Source organism: Drosophila navojoa, chromosome 4 (assembly GCF_054131105.1).
Source record: "Drosophila navojoa isolate 15081-1374.11 chromosome 4, UAZ_NAV_1.0, whole genome shotgun sequence".
Lineage (NCBI taxonomy): Eukaryota > Metazoa > Arthropoda > Insecta > Diptera > Drosophilidae > Drosophila > Drosophila navojoa.
The window spans coordinates 9,407,097-9,431,230 of record NC_142892.1 but is presented as its reverse complement, the minus strand read 5'-3'; the positions used below and the strand labels follow the sequence as shown (position 1 = coordinate 9,431,230).

At 41.7% G+C, this 24,134-nt stretch overlaps 7 protein-coding genes across 23 annotated transcripts in view; 2 read left to right on the top strand and 5 right to left on the bottom strand.

Moving 5' to 3' along the window:
- Positions 1-234: 234 nt before the first annotated feature.
- Fadd (fas-associated death domain protein) lies at positions 235-2,963 on the top strand. The gene has a single exon (XM_089258975.1). It carries the CDS (start codon positions 336-338, stop codon positions 1,032-1,034), a length of 699 nt encoding a protein of 232 aa, XP_089115101.1. The 5' UTR covers positions 235-335; the 3' UTR covers positions 1,035-2,963.
- On the bottom strand, positions 1,074-4,162 carry eIF4E1 (eukaryotic translation initiation factor 4E1). 6 transcript variants are annotated; one of them, XM_089258973.1, is made up of 6 exons: positions 3,439-3,454; positions 2,315-2,717; positions 1,845-2,230; positions 1,691-1,790; positions 1,544-1,631; positions 1,074-1,478 (listed from the first exon to the last, which is right to left on the bottom strand). In XM_089258973.1, the coding sequence occupies exons 2-6, from the start codon at positions 2,369-2,371 to the stop codon at positions 1,315-1,317; spliced, it is 795 nt and encodes a 264-aa protein (XP_089115099.1). In that variant the 5' UTR covers positions 2,372-2,717; positions 3,439-3,454; the 3' UTR covers positions 1,074-1,314. The 6 variants fall into 6 exon arrangements, with proteins under 6 accessions (XP_089115099.1, XP_030241229.1, XP_089115098.1 ...); XM_030385369.2 differs by lacking the exon at positions 3,439-3,454 and adding an exon at positions 3,125-3,285 and having other exon boundaries at positions 2,315-2,878; XM_089258972.1 differs by lacking the exon at positions 3,439-3,454 and adding an exon at positions 3,125-3,285 and having other exon boundaries at positions 2,315-2,727.
- A 236-nt stretch (positions 4,163-4,398) lies between these two features.
- LOC108651125 (transmembrane protein 70 homolog, mitochondrial) lies at positions 4,399-5,358 on the bottom strand. Its single transcript, XM_018100591.3, has 2 exons — positions 4,725-5,358; positions 4,399-4,667 (listed from the first exon to the last, which is right to left on the bottom strand). The coding sequence occupies exons 1-2, from the start codon at positions 5,232-5,234 to the stop codon at positions 4,464-4,466; spliced, it is 714 nt and encodes a 237-aa protein (XP_017956080.1). The 5' UTR covers positions 5,235-5,358; the 3' UTR covers positions 4,399-4,463.
- An 8,102-nt stretch (positions 5,359-13,460) lies between these two features.
- Positions 13,461-14,192, top strand: PGRP-SD (Peptidoglycan recognition protein SD). Its single transcript, XM_018100594.2, has one exon. It carries the CDS (start codon positions 13,490-13,492, stop codon positions 14,069-14,071), a length of 582 nt encoding a protein of 193 aa, XP_017956083.1. The 5' UTR covers positions 13,461-13,489; the 3' UTR covers positions 14,072-14,192.
- On the bottom strand, positions 14,095-17,173 carry LOC108651120 (uncharacterized). The gene is made up of 3 exons (XM_089259234.1): positions 16,522-17,173; positions 15,729-16,335; positions 14,095-15,632 (listed from the first exon to the last, which is right to left on the bottom strand). Exons 2-3 carry the CDS (start codon positions 16,330-16,332, stop codon positions 14,656-14,658), a joined length of 1,581 nt encoding a protein of 526 aa, XP_089115360.1. The 5' UTR covers positions 16,333-16,335; positions 16,522-17,173; the 3' UTR covers positions 14,095-14,655.
- Positions 17,174-17,666: 493 nt separating this feature from the next.
- The window catches only part of Ank2 (Ankyrin 2), a 59,620-nt gene continuing 53,152 nt past the window's right edge, over positions 17,667-24,134 (bottom strand). For 9 of the 11 annotated variants that reach the window (XM_089258993.1, XM_089259001.1, XM_089258994.1 and 6 more), the window contains 2 exons: positions 18,750-23,802; positions 17,667-18,566 (listed from right to left, as the gene is read on the bottom strand). In XM_089258993.1, the coding sequence (XP_089115119.1) occupies positions 18,812-23,802 (4,991 nt within the window). In that variant the 3' untranslated portion in view covers positions 17,667-18,566; positions 18,750-18,811. The remainder of the gene's footprint in view (positions 18,567-18,749; positions 23,803-24,134) is intronic. The other 2 variants (XM_089259003.1, XM_089259002.1) reach the window with 1 other exon arrangement.
- The window catches only part of LOC108651118 (uncharacterized), a 37,812-nt gene continuing 31,344 nt past the window's right edge, over positions 17,667-24,134 (bottom strand). The window contains exon 4 of one of the 2 annotated variants that reach the window (XM_089259009.1): positions 17,667-18,566. The gene's annotated coding sequence lies outside the window, so the exon portion shown is untranslated. Of the gene's footprint in view, positions 18,567-23,566; positions 23,803-24,134 lie in introns of those variants that run through there. The other variant, XM_089259008.1, reaches the window with a different exon arrangement.

Sequence of the window (24,134 nt, the reverse complement as noted above, 5' to 3'; positions counted from 1 at the left end):
TTTTTTATACCCAATATTCAATAGGAAATCAGAGTATGTTTTCTATTCTGAGACATCAGTTATAATTGGGTCAATGTTTGCGTAATTTGGGACGCAAGCGAATCATAAGTGAAGGGACTATAGATGAAATAGAGGTACATTCAAATAAATGTAGACCCAATGCACTAGCAAGACATCCGATAGCACTGCAGAGTGAGTGGGAAATTTCAATTATAAATAAACATTAGAAACATTCTCAAATTTGGTCACCCTGACAATCGATACGTCGGAAATTTGTGTTTTGCCAGTAAAATAGGTGAATAATTGTGAAGTAAAGTACTCTTTTAAGCTGAAGCATGGCTGCAGAAGTCCATTGGTGCTACGATGTGCTCAAGAAAATGGCCATCGAAAGCGTCAGCAGCAGTGACTTGGATTACTTAAAAAACACGTTTGCCGTCGAAATCGGATCCCCAAGAAAACTGGATCGCATAAATACTATAGAAGACTTAATAGACTGCCTAGAACGTGGTGATCAAATTAGTGAGGAGAATGTTGAGCCACTGCGTAATATTGGTATGAACAATATCCAGTTGCAAGAGGCACTGGACAACTACCAGAGAGTTGAGCGCACAACAGCCGTAAACTGCTATCAGGAACAAAGACTGGCCGAAGAGCTGCAAAATCAGTTGCATATCAATTCACAGCGAGTCGTGCAGCCAGCAGCCGCACCTACAACTCCAGCTCCACAAAATTATGTGACTGTAGCGCAATTTACAGATGCGAAGCGTGCTGCAGTTTTTAAACAAATTTCCGAGCAATTGGGCCGCTCATGGCGCGATTTGGGTCGCAAGCTAAGTATAAGTGAAGGTGCCATGGATGAAATAGAGATGCGCTACCCACATGATCTCAAATCACGCATCTTGCGACTCCTACAGATGTTCGAAGAGGACGAATGCAATGATCCCAGGCAGCTACTATTGCAATTGTGCCGTGGACTTTCGGAATGTGGACGAAAAGATTTGCGACGCCGAGTGGAGCAGATAATGTCTCACTAACAATATTATGATTATATTTTTTATCCAAAAGAAAGTATTCGTTTTTAACCTTAGTATTTTTTATTTTTCGCAAATTCCATGACTAAAAGAGCGGCGCGTGTAATAAGACGCTCCACTTTTTGATAACAAGAGGGTATCTCTCGCTTATTTTCTTCTTTTTCTTTTTTTTGGATTAGTTTGTTTGCGTTGCTATAAACTGGATTGGTTATAACCGGTAATAAAGCCAACGCAAAAAAACTTAAAAAACTGTTGCAAAATTTAGAGAGCCTAGCTCGAAATTTTACAAATTATAAATCGATTTGACACTTGATCCCTGTTTGACCATGGTGTCCTTATGCAGTTGGTATTGAAGCAAATTTTGGCGCCCCAGACGTAGAGCGTCGCGCAGCTTGTGTCCAATCTCCAGTGCGGCTTCCTCGTTGTTGCCATTGGCAGTCCATATAGCTAAAAGGTATTACAGATATGTATAGAGATATTTGTCGAATTTTTCCAATTAGAGATTTTCTTACATATTTTATTACTCTTGGCGCGAATATTGACAACGGCGCCACAGATTTGATCGGAATGATCGAATGCCTCGCCAATCAAACAAAGCAGCTGGAAGAAAATGGATCATGAGAATAAAACAAAGATCTGCTTCCTTTCTCTTCCCTTACCACATCGAGCCATAAGTTGTCCAAATCATTCTTGGAGCTTTTGTTCAATGTGATCACCCAGCGACCACCTTGCTTATTGGCAGCGTCCTCCCACATAGGGCTATGAAGACAAGGGTTTAGGATTGCTTTTAAATACAGATTTTAACATGCTTACCGAATACCCTTCTTAAATAGAGAGTAATCGCTGCCCAATTTGATCTCAGATGGCGGCTTAATATGATTGTATAGACTCCAGAAGTCTTCGACTGTATCGAAGCTGGTAATTTCGTTTAGCATATCCTCCCAGGATTTGGTGCGATCGTTCTCCAAATACCACAGGGTCCATGTGTTCTGCAGCGGGTGTTTAAACAAATGCTCGGTGCGCACAGCTCCATCGTCGGACTGTGGATCGGCGACAACCTTGGCCTCCTCTTTCTTGGAAGCCACTTCGGTAGCAGGAGCAGCCGCAACAGTACCAGTTGGAGTTGGATCTGGACGGCCAGGCGCTACTGTGTTAGCACTAGCATTGGCTTGTTCAGTGCCGGCAGACACAGTGCTGCTCTGATAAGATAAAACGAAAAACATTGTTAAAATCACAGCGATTTGAAGGCGAATTCATTGGCTAAATCAGTTTTTGACGTTTACTTTGAACATGGATTTGGGGTTGGCAAAATTCTTCATTCTGTGAAAGTCGCTCTGCATGTTGAGGCCGCCGAACGAGTTGAAGAGACTTTTGTTGCTGCCGGGCTGATGGGAGGGAACGTGAGCGCGAGCTTTTACGAGTGGGAGCGACGAGACGATCAGACGCTGATTCACTTGACGCGTTCACTAGTCGTTGCTGTGTACCATATATACATATACATATATAGATATAAATATGTATATATAGGTGTGTGCGTTTTGAGTGTATGCGGATGTGTATATGTGTGCGTGCTTGAAGCTTTTCTTTTGTAAGTTTCTCTATGTATGTATGTAAATAACGGGCCGGGTGGAATTATTGCTTATTGCAGTATTCTTAATTTTTCACTCTTCTGCCAGTTCAACCAAGCTAAGAGACGCTTACAAAACGGATTTTTATTAGATTCTGGAGATTTTGTGGATGTCATTGACATTACACTGTCACTTTGCACTTATGTTTCATTAATATTTTATGCAGAAAATTAACTTGTTCAGCTCGTTGTTGTGTGTGCAATTCGCGGCCGCTTTTTACTTTCGATTTGTGTACAAATTACTATGTATGTTGTATTTATTTATGTATATATACACATATATACATATATAAATATATATATATACATTTACATATACGTATATATATGTCCTTTATTTGTTAAAAATAATACACGAAATATCTTTTTTCGGTACTGGAATGGAAGTACAAATTCCGAAATGAATGTGTTGCTTGCACGCTAAAATTTACGACTACACAACACACACAGATGTCTGAATACACACAGTTTGCCTGGATCTTTTGTTTTTCTCACTGGCTACTTTTGATCTTTGTGGCAAATGAGAAAGGAAAAAAAAAAAGGAAATATAAGTTTAATTTAGATATAATATGAATATGCAAGTTCCGACAAGTGTGGCGGCGAATTACTTAAAGCCAACGGGCTAAACTGAACTGTTCATATGACGTTAGCTGCAAATGTCTAAAGCAAAGCGTCGCAGTCGCCATGGCAAAAAATGTAACTGTTGTTTCTCTTGCTGGCCGCTGACTCTTTGTTGCTCATTGCAGTAATTTGGTTTTCTGTTTCTCCTGCTTCACCTACTTTTTATGCTGCACACATATGCACTTGTACACACACATACACACACCTATGTTTGTACGAACATACATATATGTACATATATAAAAAGGCGAGTTAGGCGTGTGTGCGCGCGAGTAATAATCTCAACGAATTCCACTGACCGAGCGACACCACAGAAGAATGACAGCCTCAGAGGCAAACTCGCGGCGTGTTTTTAAAGAGCAAACGAAAGACACAGCACAGCACAGAACACACAGAACAACATATGCAAATAGAGAGAGCAACTTCGTAACGTAGAGCGAGAAATTTTACGTAGACGACAGCGTGAAGATAATAATTAACTTTATTGCATTACGTTAAAGGCAAGCAATAGAAATGTGGATGTGTATGTAATTTAACTAATGGAAAAATGTAAATCGAAAATCCAGCGATGACTTGCCACGCCAGCTGCACTCGTATACTGTGTGTGTTTATTTCCCTTACTGCACGCTCCCCTCTTGTGCAACAGCCCTGTTTATCGACGACCCTGCCACGGCTGAAACCATGCGGCACACATTTATTATATTTTACTTACCTTTTCGTTCTCTGACACTACCATGATGCCAATGAGAATTTGATTAAGAAATTATTGTATACGCACACTATTTGCGTACTAAGACACCCGGCAATTATCAGTTAAACGTTAAATAATTGCGTCTGGCTAACTTTGTAAGTTCAATACAGCGTGACCGAATACAAGCGATCTGAAAATATATTTAGTATTTATTTGATACATTTTATTGTAATTTACTGTTACGGCTGATGGTCACACTGACATCGTGCAATACATATAGTGCCTCACAGAGCTATTGTCGTTTAACAGTCTGTTAATTTTCTTTCAAAGTTTCTATCGGCAAGAGTTTAGATTTTGCGAGCAATTACTTATTTCAAAGGCGGTTAATTTAAATATATGTTTCTAATAAATACAATAAACCGTTCAGATCTCAGTTCGGTACGTAATAAACAAAGCTTTATCAATCTAAACTGTACATTTATTTAATTACTTATTACTCTTTCTTTTGAACTCGCTCCGAGTCGTGTTTTAAATTTAATTTAAAGTCTATGGGCTTATCGTAGCCCATAATTCGAACATAATGTTCGGGATCATCAAAGAGCGCTGGGTCAACGAAGAGCGGGCGCTTTTTTACCAAAAATGAGGTAAACATGCCCGGAACCTCGGGCACAGTTACATCGCTTGGTCGGAACTTCGTCTAAAAAATCATAATTGAATGAATAGAATTATAGATCAAATGAAGTCCTTTACTAACCTTGATCTTTATCAGTATTAAGGATATTGTGGTAGCAATATATTCATCAGTAGCTTGATTATAGTGTAGCTCCGTCACATATTTCTTGGTCACCAAATGTAGTAGAATGGGCGTCACAAAGGTAAAAAAACCACCCACTGAGCAGAGGAAGACGGCCATGCCCGTACCACCGATCTTCATTCCCTGCTCCATAAGGATGGGCTGAGCAGCCAAGCCGGCCAAGCTGGTACTGAGCGAGAACAGCTTCACCAGCCTCATGCGTGGAGCTAATGTTCCGTAGTATATGCGTTTAAGATCCTTATCATCAGTGTCCTTATCAGCCACTGGCGTTGCCAGTCCTCTGAGTTGCTGCTGCTGTAGTTGCTTCCGTTGTTGCTGTAGTAATTGTTGTTGGTGCTGCAATTGTGTTCTTGCCGAGGCCGCAAATCCGCAATTTGACTGCACTTGAACTGCACGACTTATATGCGTCATGGTAGGCGCAAATCTCTTGCCACAGCGTATTGTCAACATTTTATATATTATTTTTGGTCAAGATTAACTAGTTTTTTATATTTCTTCCTATTGGTTGCTTGCAGAGGCTCCTATTATTTAATAACATAACACACTTGAAAACAGCTGTACTGTTAACACATGTTGCAGGCTGTTAAGCTGTTAAGCGAACGCGTGTTGAACGCCGTGAAGGTGGTAGCGCTTACGTGGAGTCAAAGCGCGCGACTTTTGAAACAAAAATATTAATTTAATGCTCATTTATATATAGATTGGTAAAAAAGATTGGGTTCTTTGATTGTGTGATACTCTATTTATGTTTGGAACCAATACACAGCATCAACAAACCATAAAAAAGCTACTCCAATAATGGCAAATTAAAAAAATTAAACATAAAATCGGGAAGTTTCATTGTTATACATATATTTAGCATATATATGTAAATATGTATATACATATGTATGTTGCACGTTTGCATGTGAATTCATAATCTGCTTAAATTGAGTATGAAATCTGTTTATGTGTCTGCGTTGGTGTTGTTGTTTCTGTTATTGGACTTGATTAACAATCAATTTTGTAATGTGCATGTTTGTGGAAAGCAGTGCGAGCACACAAAATGCGCTTGTAAATGCACATTAATGCCAAAACGAACAGATGGGTAGGCGTGGCACATACATAAATGCATATATGTATGTATGTATATGTGCTACAGTGAAGTGTCGTATTAGGGAATATAAGCATAAGAACATTAAACTTAAATATAGCATAAATATATAATTATACAATAAGAAATGAGAGCTTTAAGTTGTTTGTTCAAAGAGGGTTTACTGTATATATATGTCGATAGGCATATATATTTATTTATGTATATACATACATATATCGTTGTTCGTCGCAACCGCATTTTTTAATTGATTTCGCATGTTAATTGTTAATATGCCAGAAATTTAATTTCTCTCCGCATTTATTATTGAATGTTCTTTATTTGTGTTTTTGGTTCATTGCTTGCCACAATTTGTGGCCTTGTTGCATGTCCATAATTTGTTTTCTATGTCAAGTGTTCAAAACGGGTTACAATCTATCTGCTTTTCGATTGCCACGCCCATTTCGATTCCTGCCATTTCTCTCTCCCTCTATCTCTATATCTATCTCTGTCTCTGTTTATGCCGCATTATAATGCACTCAGACGTAACTAATCAACAATTTTCAAAGTGACCAAAAATCACATTTGAGTTGAATTTGGATTTCAGCCTTTCGTCTCATTCCTCCTTTCCTCTGCATCGGTCAACTGCTCTTGTGACATGTGCATTCGCCTGCCACGCCCACCTGCCTGGCGGCCTGCTATGGCAATTCTTTTGTTATCTGTGCCTTTTGTTGTCATTTCATTATTGTTATTTCATGCATCATATGCATCCCCACCTCATCCCCTCTCTCTACGTTTCACTAGTTCGCTTAAAATTTCACATGCAGACGAGCCAAATAATTCATAGCCAAAAAGTAGCAATGATATATGAAGCTATAAAGCGGCGAGAGGGAGATGGAGACAGGGTGCGGACTTAGGCAGCGCATATTGCATATTCCAATACATTGGAATATCATTTTTTCTTCGTATTAATTTTTTTTTTTCATATTTCCTGCCATATGCCTCCATACGTGTATCGAATTCTGTTTAATGTGATTTCTGATTCCGTTTGCCTTTTGCTTAATTTAATTCCTTCCTTTAAAATATAAATGATGCACAATTATATTTTATAAGTTCCTGTTGCGCTCAAAACTTAAAAGCGAAAAACTCAACTCAGAATGAGCTCAACTCAATTGCTGCTGCAATCACTCATTTGTATCTCAGACATTCTGCAAAGGTTCGTTGCAACATTCTAAGTTCGCTGTTTAATGTTGCGGCTCGTTAAGGGGAACGTCGAACTCTTATACGCAACATGGCGAATCGCCTGTTGTGTGTATCCTGTTTGATGCAACACGCTATGTGGATTATGCGAGTTCCTGTTCGTGATGGAGCGCAACTTGAGTGCAGCTCGATTTTGATGTCTTCATTGGGGAAATACGTTTGAGTGGAGAGCATTGAAAATATAATCCTGTTAGGGCTGTTGGGGTGAAAGGCTTTGTCAGCACTCGAAACTCAACTCAAACCTAATTAAGTAGCTCAAACGTAAATGTAAACGTAATTACTATTAAGTTTCTAATGAGGCCCGTTGCAAAAGATGTTGGTAAGGAGTCAAGGCAGCCAGTGAAATTCACACGATGCCTGAGACGCGTTTTTGTAATTGTTGCATATTTGCATGCAGCTGCCTCGACCCTCGCAGCTAGACGTGCAATAAATCATTTAAAATTCACTTTAACACGCGCAAAACACCCAGCCACATCCTGGCCAAGCAGACAGAACTCGACAAGGTAAGCGAGCGAATGGAAGAGTGAGAGAGCTAGAGGAAGTATGTAGATGTGGCGAAGAGATGCAGGATCAACGACGCATGCAGTTTTCATAGCGCGTTCCAAAAGCGGCGAGGGCGGCGGCAGGGTAGTTGTTTGGTGAAATGCTAAACTAAATGCTGGAATAATTACAGACTTAAACTATGCGCATATTCAAAAAGAAGCAAAAAGAATGCGATGAGCATTCGAGCCAATGTCCAGGATATGCACATCAAGCCATACAAAGACTACAAAATTTTTGAGAATTCGCTCGTACAGGTGGCAGGCGGAAACTGCAAACATTTTTGATATGCATATACTTATATTTACAGTGAAAGCTCTGAAAACAAGTATCCTACACAGAAAATGTCAAATTAATTATTCATATTGTTAGTATATTCTTCCATACAGTGAATTCCACTAATAAATATAATACATAAATCTTGAATTAATCGAAAGTTTGGGATTTTAAAGTTCACAATTCAATACTCCTTTATCTCAATAACATTAACATAAATTTTAACTATTTCTTCTTTCTTTTTGTATCCTTACACGCTAGCCAGCATTCACTGTACTCGGCATGTGTGCATATGGGTTTGCCTATGTGAATATGCTTTTTCATTGTCGAGCATTTGAGCTGTGTGTATGTATTTTTTATACCTTTCGTATTTTTGCAGCATAATTCATGTTCACGCTAACTCGGCGCTATTATAATGTTTCGTTAAGTTATGTTTCGGTTTTGTTTTGTTGTAGTCTACAAATTGGTAGTTCATTTTGTGCACATTTTCGCTTGGTTAGATTGTAAATTGGTTTATAATTTATACGCCCTTTCGAGTGTGCAGCCAGCGAAGCAATAATTTTCAACGTTTAATAAAGACAAATGTGTAGCAAATGGGTCAATTCTGGGAGCACATTATGAATTATAGTTGCGCAGCAGCAGCGTATATGTATTAATATAACATTAAAAAATAAAATAATATAATGTATTTAGTATTTAATTTAGATTGGAGTGTACTTGCTGAAGCTACTGCAATCTCAATCAGGGTTCAGTCGGTAGCTCGATAGAGGAGCAATCGGAAAGTCCGTTTCATTAACAAACTATGAAATGAATTCAGTTGAAAGTTGAAAGGTGCATTAATTAATTTGATACACATTTAATGTTAGTTTCATCAAGCAGCAGCCATAATTCACTTTGCCCAGTTACCCAACATCTTGCTGCTTCTTATTTTGCCATTTTCTATTAGTAACTTGGTAGCTATGGCAACGGACAACGGACAACGGACAACGGGCAACGGGCAGAGCACAAGTTGTACTAAAATAATTACTGACAAAGCCTTAAATATTAAATTACACACTTATTTATTTTTGCCAAAGGAGAAGAGGTGTAACGGGCGGCATATGGAGCCGCAATAATGAGAAGCTGCAACTACTCGACACTTGTGTCTGTTCCTGTCGCACTTCCTGTCATACATCGCCTGCTGCTGCGATGTCCTTGTCCACGTCCTTTGGCTGGGCTATTCAAATACCTTTTCAGCCACTCTGCACTGCCATGGCCAGTGTCCCTGCCACTGCCACTGCCACTGCCACTGCCACTGCCATTGCCACACTCTGGTGTTTACTTTGTGGTTATTTTGAGGCTACAAGTTGCAACTTTTACATTGGCAAGGCGAGGCGCCGGAGCTTGTCCTGTGGCGCTGGCTATGGATGTGGCTTTTGCTGCGGCTGTGTCTGTTGACTGCTGGGAAATATGCTTAGATGCTTACCTTAATCTAATGCAAATGAAACGACAGCCGAGTGGGCGACGCTTTGCTCATCATCGATTCGGTGTCCTTTCATTAACATCGATTGCGATGCGTGCAGAAAAATAAGTGAGGGAGAATCTTAAATTTCAATAATCAAACAACTGAGACGAGGCCATACGACTGGGCTTAGTAGTTGGGCAAGTCCCAACGAAGTTTTATGCCTGTCCAGCTGCATGTGCATCCATGTCTTTGTTTCTGCCCCAGCGCGTAGCGGACTTTGCCTGCAAGCTGTCTGCCAGCATTTAAATCAAAATTAAACCCACCGAAAATAAGCTACTGTTAGAGATATGAGGGAGGGAGTACATGTGGCAGACAAGACTGTACTCTAGTGCTTCAGTGGCTGCAACAGTCAAGTGTCCAAAGTCAATGGCTGCCTGTTGTGCTGTTGCTGCTGGGCAAACGTTGCGTATACGTAACGTGCTGTTTGTTTTCTTGTCCTGCGATTTAACAGACACTGCCTCTCTCTGTATGTCTGTGTGTGTGTGCGTGTGTGTGTGTGTGTGTGCGTGTGGCGATTTAATAAAAATAGATGAGTAAACTGGCATTAGAGTCTGAGTGTGTGTGTGCGTGCCACACACAGACATGAACTTCATTGGCTTTGTGCCTTTGGCTCACTTCAAGCGTTACAAATTTAACTTTAAGCGTTTTGACGCTAAGTAGTTGATGGCTGCATCAGCAGCTAGAGCAGCAGAGCTCCAGATGCTGCAACCATTGGCAACTGCCTTTGAGTGCACTCCCACATTATTTCTTTAGAATATATCAAAAGTTATAGTTAAAGAGTTGCATGTTTGGAGAGTGCAGACACACATATTCCCAGCGATATATATGTATATATAGCCATATATATTTGTATGTATATATTTATAACACCCGCCTGCCGTCGCTGCGCATTCGCTTCCGGCACTTTGACTGCCTTGACTGGTTGATTCTAGTCAGCACGCTTCAATGCCAGAGCACAGCATCCCTTCTCCGACTCCTGCTGACATACACGCATCCTTGAAGCGAAATTGAAGTGTTTGTGCGAAGCGCACAAGTGGCCAAAATGTGCATGAAAATAGCTTAGAGCAGCATGAAAATTGTGACAGCAGCAGCAGGAGCAGCAGCAGCAGCAGGAACAGCAGGAGCAGCAGGAGCAGCAGCAGCAGAGCGCTTTCCCCCAAAACTGATGTCGATGAGCTTCGCCAGCGCCAGCAACAGGACAAAGCGCCAACCACGCTTATGATCACGATGGCAATGCGAATGATAATGTTAAGATGAAAGGAGCAACGAGTATATGGAAATGCGGATGCGAATGATGTTACGCATACTCGTTTCACTTTAATATTGCATTACACTCACACTCCAAGCTCTGCTGCTGCTGCTGCCGCATATTTGTTGAGTATCGTATTAAAAGCAAGCGCAGAAACTAAAAGAACTGAAAAAAATTCTGTTTGCCAAGCGCCAACCGCCAGCAGAAGGACATGGCATGCTCAACAACTTGTTAACAAGTTAAAGTATTTCAATTTATTTTCTAATTAGCTCAACGCTTAAAATGAAGAAAGTAAAAAATCAAATACATATACATATATATGTAGATATGTATATTTTTATATATTTTTATTGCCTACATATTTATGTGATTACTATTATTTTTTGATTGCGCTCTATTTCCCTTGAACATTTATATTTATGTTATGTAATTTAATTGACTTTCTTTTGTTGCATAATATGGCGTATGCGTAACGATGGCAACAATTGCCTGAGCTGTATTCTATGAGGCAGCCAAGCTATTTAGCCTTAACCTAAATGATTTTGAATAATGAATGCAGCTGCAGCTTGCCTCGCCCCGCCCCTTTTTACTCTGTCCCGGAGACCTCGCCGTCTCACAGTTGTCCCTGGCAACCAGATGCCAATTAGCTGCTGCTTTGGCTTTAAATCTCAGCTACTTAGTTTTGAGGTTAAATCTTGGGCAAACTGCTGCGCATGGCTTGACTTGGTGAAAATTCATAAACGAACTTTATTCATTAGTTGGCGACGCAAGTCCAACAAACATCAACAGCAACAGCAGCAGCAGCGGCAGCAAAACTCGTAAGCGAAATAAGTTTCTGTGCAGCGAGTTGCTATGAAATTTAAGCAAGTTGTCATAAAAATGTTCACACCCAAATCGCATTACAAGAAACAGCCAAAAAACCCAGCCATTGCCAGAATGCATCGAATAACCAATGCCACAGTAAAGTTCGCCACCAAAATCCACTGTGGCTACAACTTTTGCTCTTTAGGGAAAGGCTCTAGCTGCAGCTGTTGCTGTTGTTGCTGTTGTTGCTATTGCAGTTCCTGTTACTGTTGCTGCTGTACATTGCTGTTGCTATTGTTGTCCACAACTTTTTGGCTGGTACAATTGACACCTTCGCTATGTGGGTGAAGTGGTCTTTAACGTGGCCTTAATGCAGCCTACTACCTACATCTTAATTTGGCTAGCAGCTTGGCAGGCGCCTCTTGTTATTGCCAGATGCTCAAAAACTGAAAGCGGAAAACTCAAAACTGAAAACTTTGCACACAGCAATTGAAGCGGATGAGCGACATTGTTTTTGCTTACGACAAAAACTAAACGTGCCCAATGCGAAATTCCACTAAATGCGCACAAAAAAGCAAAAAAACAATGAAATGAAAAACAATAAAATTAAAATGAAAGTCACTGGGAGTAAGGCAGGTGGCAGAGAGAGAGAAAGGACAACTTGCAGATATCCTCCGTGCTAAAATTGTACATTTGAATAAGGATTCACCATTTGGCTCCTATCCAAAAAGCCATTAGATATGCCAGGCTTACGAATTTATAGCATGGTTAGATTTGTATGTAATGTCAAAGCAAGTTATATATTCCTAGAGTTATTAACAGATAGTTCAACAAAACTAGCACGCAACTAATACACCCAACTACACTTTTACACTGGGTATAATGGATGGAAAACGATTTCTTTAAGTTGTGCAAGTTCTTTTAATTTTAATTAAACGGATGAGCAGCAATTAGCGAAATAAATTCAACAATTTTGCAAATGAGCCAGGACTGGGGCCACGGCACTACGCGCCCGAGTGGGCGTGGCAAGTGAATCTGTCGTAACTTTTGGCCGGAATGCGGGCCAAATAGCAAACAAACAAAATAGAGAAGCTGACAAAAAAATATGTTTTTACTGCAGAATTTAGAAGTTCAGCAGCAACATAGACAACAACAACTGCAATAAGTACAACAACTACAACAACTAGTTGGTAGAGCTCGCTCCTTTCCATGGGCTCTTTTTATAGGGCCACACTTCAATTTCAAATTGAAGCTCTCGGCTTTCTAGCTTCTCCTCATGCTTAAGTTCCATTTTCAGTTAATTTTTTTTCCATTTATTCATTTTGGCTTTAATTGGGGCTCGCTTACTTGCATTTTCGTTGTCAGTTTTGGATTCGCTCCCCAAGAACTTAGCCAATGGCAAATGCATTCTATTCTCTCCCCTTTTAACTTCTGGCTGTACTTTCGCATTTAATTACGAAAGTTTTTTAATTAAATTACTGTGAAGAACATCTGTGTCAGGCTGAGGTTCTTTTTTTCGGCTTAACATAATGCGCGAGAGAGCAACCCAAATAGCAGCACCCTCGATTTGTGTACTCTATCAATGTGAATCCCCGCATGAAACGAATCTGATGTAATTGTACATTCCCTTTATGTGAAAGGAAACCGATTCTTGGGTTTTGGTGAAGTTTGTAAAGTCTTGAAGCTCACATGCGAAATGCTAAGAAATATAATAATAGATATACATACATACATATGTATATAAATATAAAACCACAATTACCCAGAACATTGCCGGGCAAAGCTTACAATTTTTTGAGTTGCCCTCGCTGTAATTCCAGCGTGGTTTTTGATTATTTCTGAGTCGGTTCAGCAACTGTTTGAGTTGCCCTCGCAACTATTAAATTTGTACATGTTTTTATATATGACGTTCGCAGAAAAATCACCTCGTCTATCTGCTCTCAGGGGCTTATCTTAGGTCAATAAGTTGATAGCACATTCTCGCGCTTGGCTCAGTCGCTAAAATGAGCTCCGCGTGGCAAGCCCTGTTTCTTGTTGTGGTCGCACTCACAGCTGCCGATGCAGACTCTAGTCTGTCTATAGTTCCTCGCGCGGATTGGCATGCTCGGCCACCAAGTGGAGCAATGACAGCCATGTCGCTGCCATTGGGACGTGCAGTGATTGCGCACACGGCAGGACGCAGTTGTACGGATGATCAGAGCTGTGCCGAGCAGGTGGCCAGCATCCAGACGTACCAGATGATTCGCCTGAAATACTCTGATATTAGCTATCACTATCTGGTGGGTGGCAATGGTCGCGTCTACGAGGCTCGCAGTCCCAGTCAACAGGGTGCGATTGCCGCTGGCAATAATGCCAATAGCCTGGCAATCGCCTTCATTGGCAATTTTGATCTGGAGTCGCCCACGGACGCCGCTTTGGCCGCTGCCCAGTCGCTGCTGGAGCATGCTGTCAGCCAGGGTGAGCTGGCACAGAACTATGATCTGTTGGGCCACAGGCAGTTGAGCGCCACCAAAAGTCCAGGCGATGCGCTGTATACTATTATAAAGAGCTGGCCGCACTGGAGAAACGTGGGAGATGTGGCATAGGAATAGATTACAGAGACAAGTGCTTAAATTTCGACACGTAAAGACCACTCCTTACACATTTATTGTAAATATAATTATGTATAATTTGTTGTTTGCTTAAATACGAATACTAAACTTTTAATTTTGTTGATCTGTTTTCTCATTTAATTTGTTTATTAATATAATATGTTTTATTATATTTTGTTTTCTTTCATCTCGATATACTCGCGCGCCGAAACGTTTGGTTGTCGCTTTTGCAAAGCTCCCCGGGAGCACTGGGCCACAATAGAGATTTGAGACATCACATAGTATTCACTGAACTTCAAAAATAAAAACCTAAACTAACTTTACAGAATCTTAAAGCACAGAAGCAAAAGAACAGCTCACTTAATGCAGAGAAGATTAGAGGCAAAACTAGCTGGCTAGCAACATAATCAATATCAAGTGCTGATGCCAATATCAATTCAAATTTATATATATATAGATAGATACATATCCATATATATATATATGTGTTCATATAGATATATAGTTTATGATTTAGAAAATAGAAATAGAAAACAAGGAACTATACAAAATTCGTAAAGTACTTAGGTAAAATTGCACTAATGAACGCCACCGTTCGTGGCACCGTTTCCATTCTGCTGCTGTGCCGCCACGATGGGCAGTTGGAGCAGCCAATCTCTCTTCACCTGGCCCTCGGGCGTATCACCACGCTGTGCGCTTAGCGTTTGGAAGCACGTGGTCAATCCCACGCTGGGCGTGAACTCGGCTCGTTCCCGCAATTCCTCTTCTGTGGCCAGCATAATACAATCCTCGTCAATCTCCTCGCCATCCGCATAGGCCGGCTGATGTTGATCGAGGCCGTTTCGCTGCTGGGCTATGCTGTCACTGTTGCGCCGAAAGGAATCGTCGGTCATCCGCAGGAAATTATATAATGCCACACAGCCCAGCACCACTTCGTTGACGTGCTTCTCGCTAACGCGCAGTGGCTGCGCCAGTATTGGAAATATATTGCACAATATCCGCAACGTTTGTTCTGCATGAGCATTGATTTGTTCCAGAGCAGCGTATGCGGCACTTTCCTTGGCCACCAGCCGTGTGCTGACCAAGTACGACGTGCTCGGTAGCACCGCATCGCCGGCGAGATAATAGCCCTTGCGATGCGGCTCAGATTTGGCCTCCAGTGCCTGCATCTTCTGCTCGATATGATCGACGGCAGTGGTCTGGATGAAGATATCATTTGGTCGACTGTTCGCTGCACGCTCCACCTTCACATACTGGAAATTGTTGTCCGCATCGACGATGGCCGTAAAGATGACTGCCGCACGCTTGCGTTCGTCGTTGCTGATGCTGTTCTGCAGCTGAATGCTGCGCATAAACAGATTACCCACACACTGGGGCAGATTATGTTTGCGCTCCATTTCGGTGGCCGCGTTGCGCCACTGCTCGTCAGTCTTTGGTAGTGTCACGTATTGGTCCTTCAGGTGCTCGTAGATGCCCATACAGATATTGGCAATCATTTCGTTTATCACAAATTTTGAGGCACGGAAGCAGTAGTTTCGACAAGAATGCACTTCACCTGCAACATATACACATATATCATGATGTATATTAATCATTCTATATATATAGTTTTAGAATGGGATTGAAATCAATTTATTAGTATTTTGCTTACCCGTTGCCAAATACTTGAGCGTTATGGCCAGACGCTCTTCGGCGCTGAAAGATTTCTTTTTGCGCTGCGGCGCATACTGACTGATAATGGGCTCCAGTTTCTCTACCAGATAACGAAACTGGCTCTCGGTTATGGCTAGGAAGTAATTCAAATGGTAGCACTCGTCCTTGCGCGACTGCAACTCACTGAGCAGGTTCTCCTTACTGAGAAACTCCGATTGGTTCTTGCGGAGCCACTCTTTGGTCCATTCAAGACGCCGTCGCGTGTTCAATATGCCAGCTAGGTCGAGCGCACTGATTTTAGATGTTTGCGGCCGTGTGAGCACCGAGGTGCGTGCCGCACCACTCGCTCCTACTGCAGCAGCACCACCACCAGCTGCATTCAGTGCATGGGCATCATTGCGTTCTGGTCCAGGGGCGTTGCCATTGCCGTTGTCGTTGCCATTGCCATTGGTATTGTCCTGCGTGACCCCATTCGCAACAGCCGCACCCACGCCCACCTGATGACTGCCAACGCCAGCAGCGACGCCGCCGCTGCGATTTACATTCGTGCCACCGTCGCGCTCGCGCAGCACACCGATAACCTTTAGTTTGATTTTTTCCATTGCCTGGAAATGTATTCAAAATTTGTAGTGGGCATCTCTCATCAAAACAGTTCGTCAGTTCATCGTACACGCCCCGCCCCGCCCACGACAACCACTCGCCCTCGTGTACAGGGCTGTCACAGTCGTTTGTGTGTGTGTTTGTGTGTGTATGACTGTGGCGTTTTGTGCAACAAATCGATTTTTACTCACCCTCACTCTCCGCTGCGTTGAAATGCCTTTCGCTGCTGCTGCTGTTGCTCCCGTTCCTTCGTGCCTTCGTCTTTACCGTTGCTGTTGCCGTCGTCGTTGCTGTCGTTGTCGTCGCTGTGTGTATAACCAGTTTCGTTCTTTGAGGAGAACACGGTTTGACTGTTGTATAATTAGAATTATTTGCACCACTGTCTCAACATTCGTTTTATCTTTATCTTCAGTGAATTTCACAAATTTGCACGTAGATTTTCGTTTTGATCTATCATCTGATTCTTGGCTTTTGTGAATTCAATACGATATGCGATAGCAACAACGACGAAGAATCTGAAATTTTGCCCGTAATTTCATAGTCAGTTTGTGCGCTGTCTTATATTGTTTAACTTTGTTTTAGCTGCTATGCAATTATGTGCTTAAAAACCACATTTTTCTTGATTTTTTCACTATGCAGTTGCCCTTCTTCCAATTTTCTGTTCCATACGCACGAAGTATTGCTTGTTCGCTTCGTCTTGCTGCTTCGTCAGCTGTTGCTTTCGTCGTCAGCTGTAATGTGTTGAGGTGCAGTGTTGTCGAGCTACCTGCTGCAGAAAATGCCAGTGGAATATTGAATTGATGCAATGAATTTGGTATTTTTTTCATTTCAAATGACAATGTAAGCAAGCCTGCTGCTTAAATAATACGTGATTAAATCTAAATCTAAACACAGTCAGTTACAAAAAATTATTATAGAAAATGTTTCTATTTCTTGTTACAAAATCTGTTTGTAGTTTGACCTATAATTGAAATCAAAATACTGACTTAAAGATTTTAAAGTACGCCAGTGAAATCCACATTCAGGCTAAGAATTTCCGTCCTTGCCTTGGCAGCCCCAAAATCAGTATTTTATAGTAATTTAAAAATACTAAATAATCAGTTTCAAACGATTATAACGGCCATTTTGTTTTCGAGTCAGCCATTTCACGTACTTTTTTTTTATGGTTATGTGAGTACGCCATAGATCCAAAATAAAACAATTATAGCCATTTTTTATTAAGCATTTTATTTGGTTATTCATACGCGTGTGGTTTACAATACAAATAATGTTTTTTTTTCTTGTTTTGTTTTTTTTTCTATTTGTTGTATGTTTTTAACACAAATATTATTATATGTATGTATAATCCAGTACACTGGCGATGCTAAGACATTGTAATCTTGTAATAATTTAGTATTAATTATGAATACACGGCAAAGATGTGCATTACGAAAATTAGCATTAAGTATACGACTCTGTTGTATGTTTGCGTCTTTATGTGAATAATTACCATACATCGGCTGTGTTCATCTTGTATATAAGTAATTTAAATTTTATCTATGCAAGTTTCTGTTTGGTTTTGTTTTGTTACTGTATAATAATATAATGTATGCATTTATGTATATTTTTCATTAAAATATGCAAGCGTAAAAATTTGCTTGGTTCTTGTAAAAAATGAGACTTTAAAAGCATTTCACTTCCCAGGCCTTCACTACTTGCTCTTTACATCCGTTTGCAATTGTATATTTTGCTTAAATTAAACTACAATAATAAGCGACTCATTTAATACATACATATAATAGATATAACTACATCAAATTAAAAGCAAATGTGGATTCTGCATTCGATTACAATGCGTTTAGCTCGATAACTCTTGTTTCTTTGAAGATTTCATAAACATGTAATTATAAAACATTAAAGCCAATTATAGAAAAATGTGTATTAGCTTTCGCTTCCATATTCAACTTTGCGATTTTTTATAGTTTTTATAAATATATAAAATATATATATCTATGCATGTATATATATTTATTTATTATTTAAAACTCATGTGAATGCATTTCATATTCATTTAAAATGTTTATACTGATGAAAAAATGACGAATTTGCTAGTTTTTATTATAATATGATCATCAAGCTTTTAGTAATATGAAAGTCCGTGACATAAAAAGTTGGTGATGTACTGTCCCATTCAGTGTGTTTCTTAGTCAGGATATAGGATTCAATCTGTACTTCCATCCTTAGTTGAACGTCTTGTCTGCAATGGTACATAAGAAAATATCAGAATATTTAGTAAAGGCGAAATTGAACTTTCTATAAAGGCGACATATTTTCTGTCTCTGTCAAAGTTGAGCTCTGCTGCTTCTATGTTGAGACTAAAATAATAACCGAAAATCAAATGTACAACTAAAAGCCACAAGCCTTGCCTTATAATGCTTACCTAGCCAAATATTCTTAGTCATTGTTTAAGCCCCTTATTAATTAACTCTTTTCTTCTCATCTTTATTGGTGTTGTTGCTGCTGTTGCTGTTGTTGCGGTTGTGTCCTTAGATCTTCATCCTCAACCACCGTCGACTCGTCGTGCGACCAAAAACTGGCCGACATTTGAGATGATGACATGCCACCCACGCCAGGGAATGAATCCTCCATTAACGTACTTGATGCACAGCTCGTAATGCTCCCCGACATCTGAGAGTTTCCAGCGCTGGTCTGATACGTAGCCGTTGTACCAGCTGAGCTGGTAGTTTGTTCAATGCACAGGTTTAGAGAATCAACGGAGATATCCTTGGACATGCCGCTCTCATCCAGAGGCAACTCATGAATGCCACTTCCACCTCCGCCGCTGGTAACCGTTGTGGTGGTTATCACACGTGTGACAGTGTGTTCTTGGCCATCGGCGTCTGTGCTGGTGGTTGTGGTTGTTGTGGTGGTGGTTAAACCATCTCCTAACGTTACACCACCACCAGTGACCAGCTTGGACATAAGATCCAGTTGCTCATCCCCAAACGATTCAATACTCTCCTGTCGCGAATGGCGCTTATCTATTTCCAAGGAGTCAATGTCCGAGCGTGTGGTCGCATCTTTGGAGATATCGAAGCTCTCTATGCTGCTGGTCATCATGTCATGGCTTCGAATCTCCATGCTATCGATGCTGTCCTTCTCTGAATCCTGGCTGTCAATTTTTGACTTCGGTTCCAGCTCGGTGGTTGACAGCTCGGTTATCTTGACTGTGCCACTAACTGCCTTCGAGTCGAATTCGTCCCTCTCCAGTTGTTGCTTGAGCAAGAGTTCAAGGTTTTCCGCTTGGCCAGCTGGCAGCACTTCAGTGCGGGTCACAGTGCGCGTTACCTTGGTAACCACCACATTGCCAGAGGCACCATGGTCGCTGCCGTTTGATTTGTTGGATTCGTCTGAACGTGAGAGCATTGCCGCCTCCTCCTTGGCTTTGATCTCAATTAAATGAGCTTCAATGCATGCATTTTCCAGTCCCTCAAAATCTTTGAGGCTAGATATTGAGACATCATCGCCAGGCGCTGTTCCACTGCCACTGTGTCTCACCATGTAGCGGCGTGTAAAGCTACCATTACTAGAATCTGTGGAGCCTTGGTGGCCACGATTTCGGTTCTCTAGCGAAATGGCTTGCTCCAGGGATTCGAACTCTTGCAGGCTGCTCATGGACACATCATCGTGCTCACCGCGCGAATGATATCGACGTGCTGCCAAATCATATTCTGGTGTACTCGAGAAGGAATCCTTGAAGCTGCTAATGCGACTGCTGCCCACCTCAAACTCGCCATCTTCCTCCTTAATATCCTCCAATACAGCGCCCGCTAGATCATAGGGATAGCGCAGTTGTGTGTCAGTCAGCTGCATCTCGACCCAACGCTTATTAGCAGCTGCAGTATCGCTTGAATCGCTTTCCTCCTGCTGTTCGCTGCTGCTGCTGGCTCCAGTTGGCGGACTTTCTTCGAACTCAAAGTTGAGGTCGTCCTTGTACAGCTGGGAACCCAATTTGGGATCGGCAGGTGCTGATTTGATTATAATTTTTTCAACATCCTGATCATGCTTTTGCTCATATTTGGTTGGCTTAATCTTTATGCTTTTTCCGCCCAGATCAACCTCATTGGCCTCTTTGGCCACCTCCTCAATGATGACAAACTCATCTGAGATATCAGGTTGTTCAACCATTTCAAAGGAGTCGGGCGAATCAGCTGCTCTTTGATCATCGTAATCGGCACCTACTTCGGCTCGCTTGAGCTCTTCGAGCTTCTGCTTATATTGTTCCTGCACACGCCTCTGGAAGTCGAGCTCCTTTTCTTCCTCTCTAGCTTTTTGGTAAATGGCCGCATCACTTGCCTTGTTTAGCTCCTCCTCAGTGCGAACTTTATACAAAGTCTTCTCCGGAAAGTCATCGGTGTCTTCTTCCAAAATCGGTGACTTTACATCCTCGGTAACCATTATGTCAGGGATATTGGAGTAGTCTTGCATATTTTGCGAAGGTCGTCGCTCTTCTATCATGGCTGCTTCCGCTTCCAGCTCCTCTGTCGCATCCTCAACAATAACTTCGGCTACCAGCTGAGAGGGTGTGAATGGACGTTTCTCAAGCTCTGAGCTGTGATCCATCTCAGCAGCTGCTTGCTTTTTTTTCTTATGCTTTCGTTCTTTCGGAGAGCGGAATTGACGAGCATATTCGGATTCGTAGGGGTCTGTATCAGACTCACTTTCCGATTCCTTGCCTTCACCTGGTGTTGGTGTATCTTTGTCTAAATTCTTTAACGCGTCTCCCGAAATTGTTGTACTCTCGTTGCGCTTGTGACCACGCCTCTTCGACTCACTGCCAGGCGGTGTACTGGCATTCGAGTCTTGTGGCGAACTTTCTTTACTTTCCATTTCCATAATAAATGTGTCTTCGGGTACTGATGCGGATGGAATTGGATCCTCATGGCCATACTGAAAACCTTCAATACCTGTCAATGACGAGGAGCCAGCAGAGCCGATTATATCGTCAAAGTTTTCCACAACAGTATCAATATTTGATGTACTCGACATGCTGACAGAGAGGATACTTCCCTCATCTAAGCTTGAAGCTAGCTTCGACTCGTCAATTGAACGCCTCGAATCACCGTGATAGAGCAGTATATCTTCTCCTTTTTCGCTTTCACGGGGGCTATCCATCTTTCCCTCTTTCTCTTCAATTGGATAAGCTAGTCCCCAAGTGCGTTCGATCTCTCTCGGTTTGGGATACTCCTCAGTCTGTGCTGTCTCTGACGTTTGTTGCAGAGGCATAACTTCAGACTCCGACTTGGGCTTGAATATCATTTCCTGAGAGCGCTTCATCGCGCTTTGCTGTTCAGTTGTGGGATAGGCAGAGGCTATCATATCAAGGCTCTCATCACTATCGTCGTCATCAGCTCGCAGCTCGTGCAGGCGAGCCATTTCTTCAGCCTCCAAGGCGTCAGCTTCTGTTGAAGATGCTACCAGAGTCTCTGATAGCTCAGAGACATCAATGCTTATCAGATTGGCTGAAGTTTCTGACTGGGAGTCCAGGCTGCGCATGCTCTCATGCGAGCTAATCGACTTTCCACTGCTGCTACCTAAAGTACTGACTGCACTCACATACTCGGTGCCATCACGACATGTGGAAGGTGTGAAATCACGAGCAGTTTGATACTCGCTTGATGTTCCGGTACCTGTAAGCAAGTTTTCTACATCTGACGATAGTGGACGACTCTGTGTTTTATCGAAACTCTTATGGTAGCTGTCACTGGAGCTGGAGTGATCTACATCTGGAATGGACCAGCGGTTGGTGGAGTCTGGCGACGAATCAGTTTTTATGCGATGTACTACTAAGTCGACTGGCTTAATACTGTGATCAGAAACTGCTTCCTCAAAGGTGCTGCTGATCGACTTATCAGCAACGTTGCCCTCTGCGACAATAGATGCTGTGGCTAGCCTCTCTGTGTAATAGTCCTCCATGGAGCTAAAGTCTTCAGCTGTTTCAGTAGATATGAAGCCAAGTGAGACTTGCTCCTCCTTTGCCAAACGCTCCTCCATTGAACTAAAGTCTTCAGCTGTGCCTGTTGAAACAAATCCTAGGGAGCCATGATCATCACGTCGATCTGCTTCGCTAGGCACATCGTTACCGTAATGAGCAATGACAGCTTGTTTGTTTAATGTCTCCTTTAATGTTGTATCAAAGAGACCCTCTGGTGGTTTAGTAGCATCTATTGTGGAGCCTTGACGTTCTGGTATGCCTATAAAAGATGAAGCATCCTCAACTTCAATATCAGAACTTAAATCTTGAGGCACTTTGCTAAGCTCAAACTCCCTTTTAACAGCCCCCTTGGATTCTTGAATTTTTTCTATGGGTTTCTCAGTCTGAGGCTGCTGTGGCGAATGAAGTACCTTTGGCTTGCCTGCAGTTGGAATTTCTTTTTCAGCCATTTCCCACTCACTTTTCTCAAGTGGCACCTCGAATTTGTCTGGCTTCTCAATAATAGTGTTGACTATTTCTGGAATTTCCTTACTTGATTCTTCGCTACTCGAAGGCGCCACCTCGATAACCGCACGACCACTAGAGCCGGTCGACGTGGTTAAGCTTTCTTCGGTGGTTACTTTAGACAACTTAGCTTCGGTGGTTTTATCTTTTTCAGCATTTTCGAATTCCAGGATATCATTTCTAGTTTCCGAGCTTTGTCTAATTATTTTGCTATCCAAAGCAACTGAATCATCGGGTTTCATAGTTACGTATTCCTTAAAGGCGTCATTAGCTTCATCTGAATCAACTGAGACTTCCTTCATAAGGCATATATCCTTTGCTTCGATCTCGGTCATTTCTGTCTTCGGCTCTTCGTCCTGCGGCGTCATACTAGGGGATTTCGTAAAGGTTTTCGTGATTACATTTCGGCTTGATTCGCCAATGTAAAAGCTTGTTGTCTTCTCGACACCTTCAGATTTTTCAGTGTCTGCTTCGTCTACTGAAATTTCGCTGGTTGGCTCGAAGCTTTCAGTGTGATCCTCAGATGCAGTTGTGGTTGTTGTTGTGACAATATCCCTTAGCTGCGAACGGATGGACAGCTCTGTGGAGGGCTCGTCTGTTTTGGAAATATCCTCTGTAAAATCGAAACTACGTAGGCTAATGCTGTCGGATTGCTCGCCCAATGCTGCCAGATTCTCAAACTGATCTGTGTGCTTAATAGGAGCACGGGGCTTCGGAACTGGTGCAGATGCATCAATATTTATATCGATCGGTATGTCTGATTGCAGAACTTGATTTGGAATGGTGGTGCTATCTGTGCCTTCGGAGATGGAGTCGGGCGGGCTTGCTTTGAGTACGCGAGGTTTTGGTGTGGGTGTGTCTTGACTGGTGGTCGTGAATGTATTGGTTTCGACCACCGTTTCAGCTGCTGTTTTAGTTGTTGTTGTTGTTGTGACAACAGCCGACGGTGGTATAGGAGTGGTATCGGTTGAGATTGGTAAATCGCCGCCTGTTTCTACAAAACAATAGGTGTGAAAATAAAAGCAATTTTAAAAGTGTGTTGCGAAATTGAAATCAGAAAGAAGATGAGAAAGAGGAAACACAAGTATACACAAGAGAGCAGGAGGATGAACAGAACAGAGTGTAATATAAGAGATATGAGTGATTAGTAAATAGATTGATAGATAGGTTCATAGAGGTAGAGTAGATAGATAGATTGATAGAATAGGTGTGAATGATTGACTGACATTTATGGAGTTGACATGCATATTTCATATGAATAAACTAGAACAAATTGTAACAATTCGAAACATAAGATTAAATGCAATTAGAGCTCAACTTGAACAA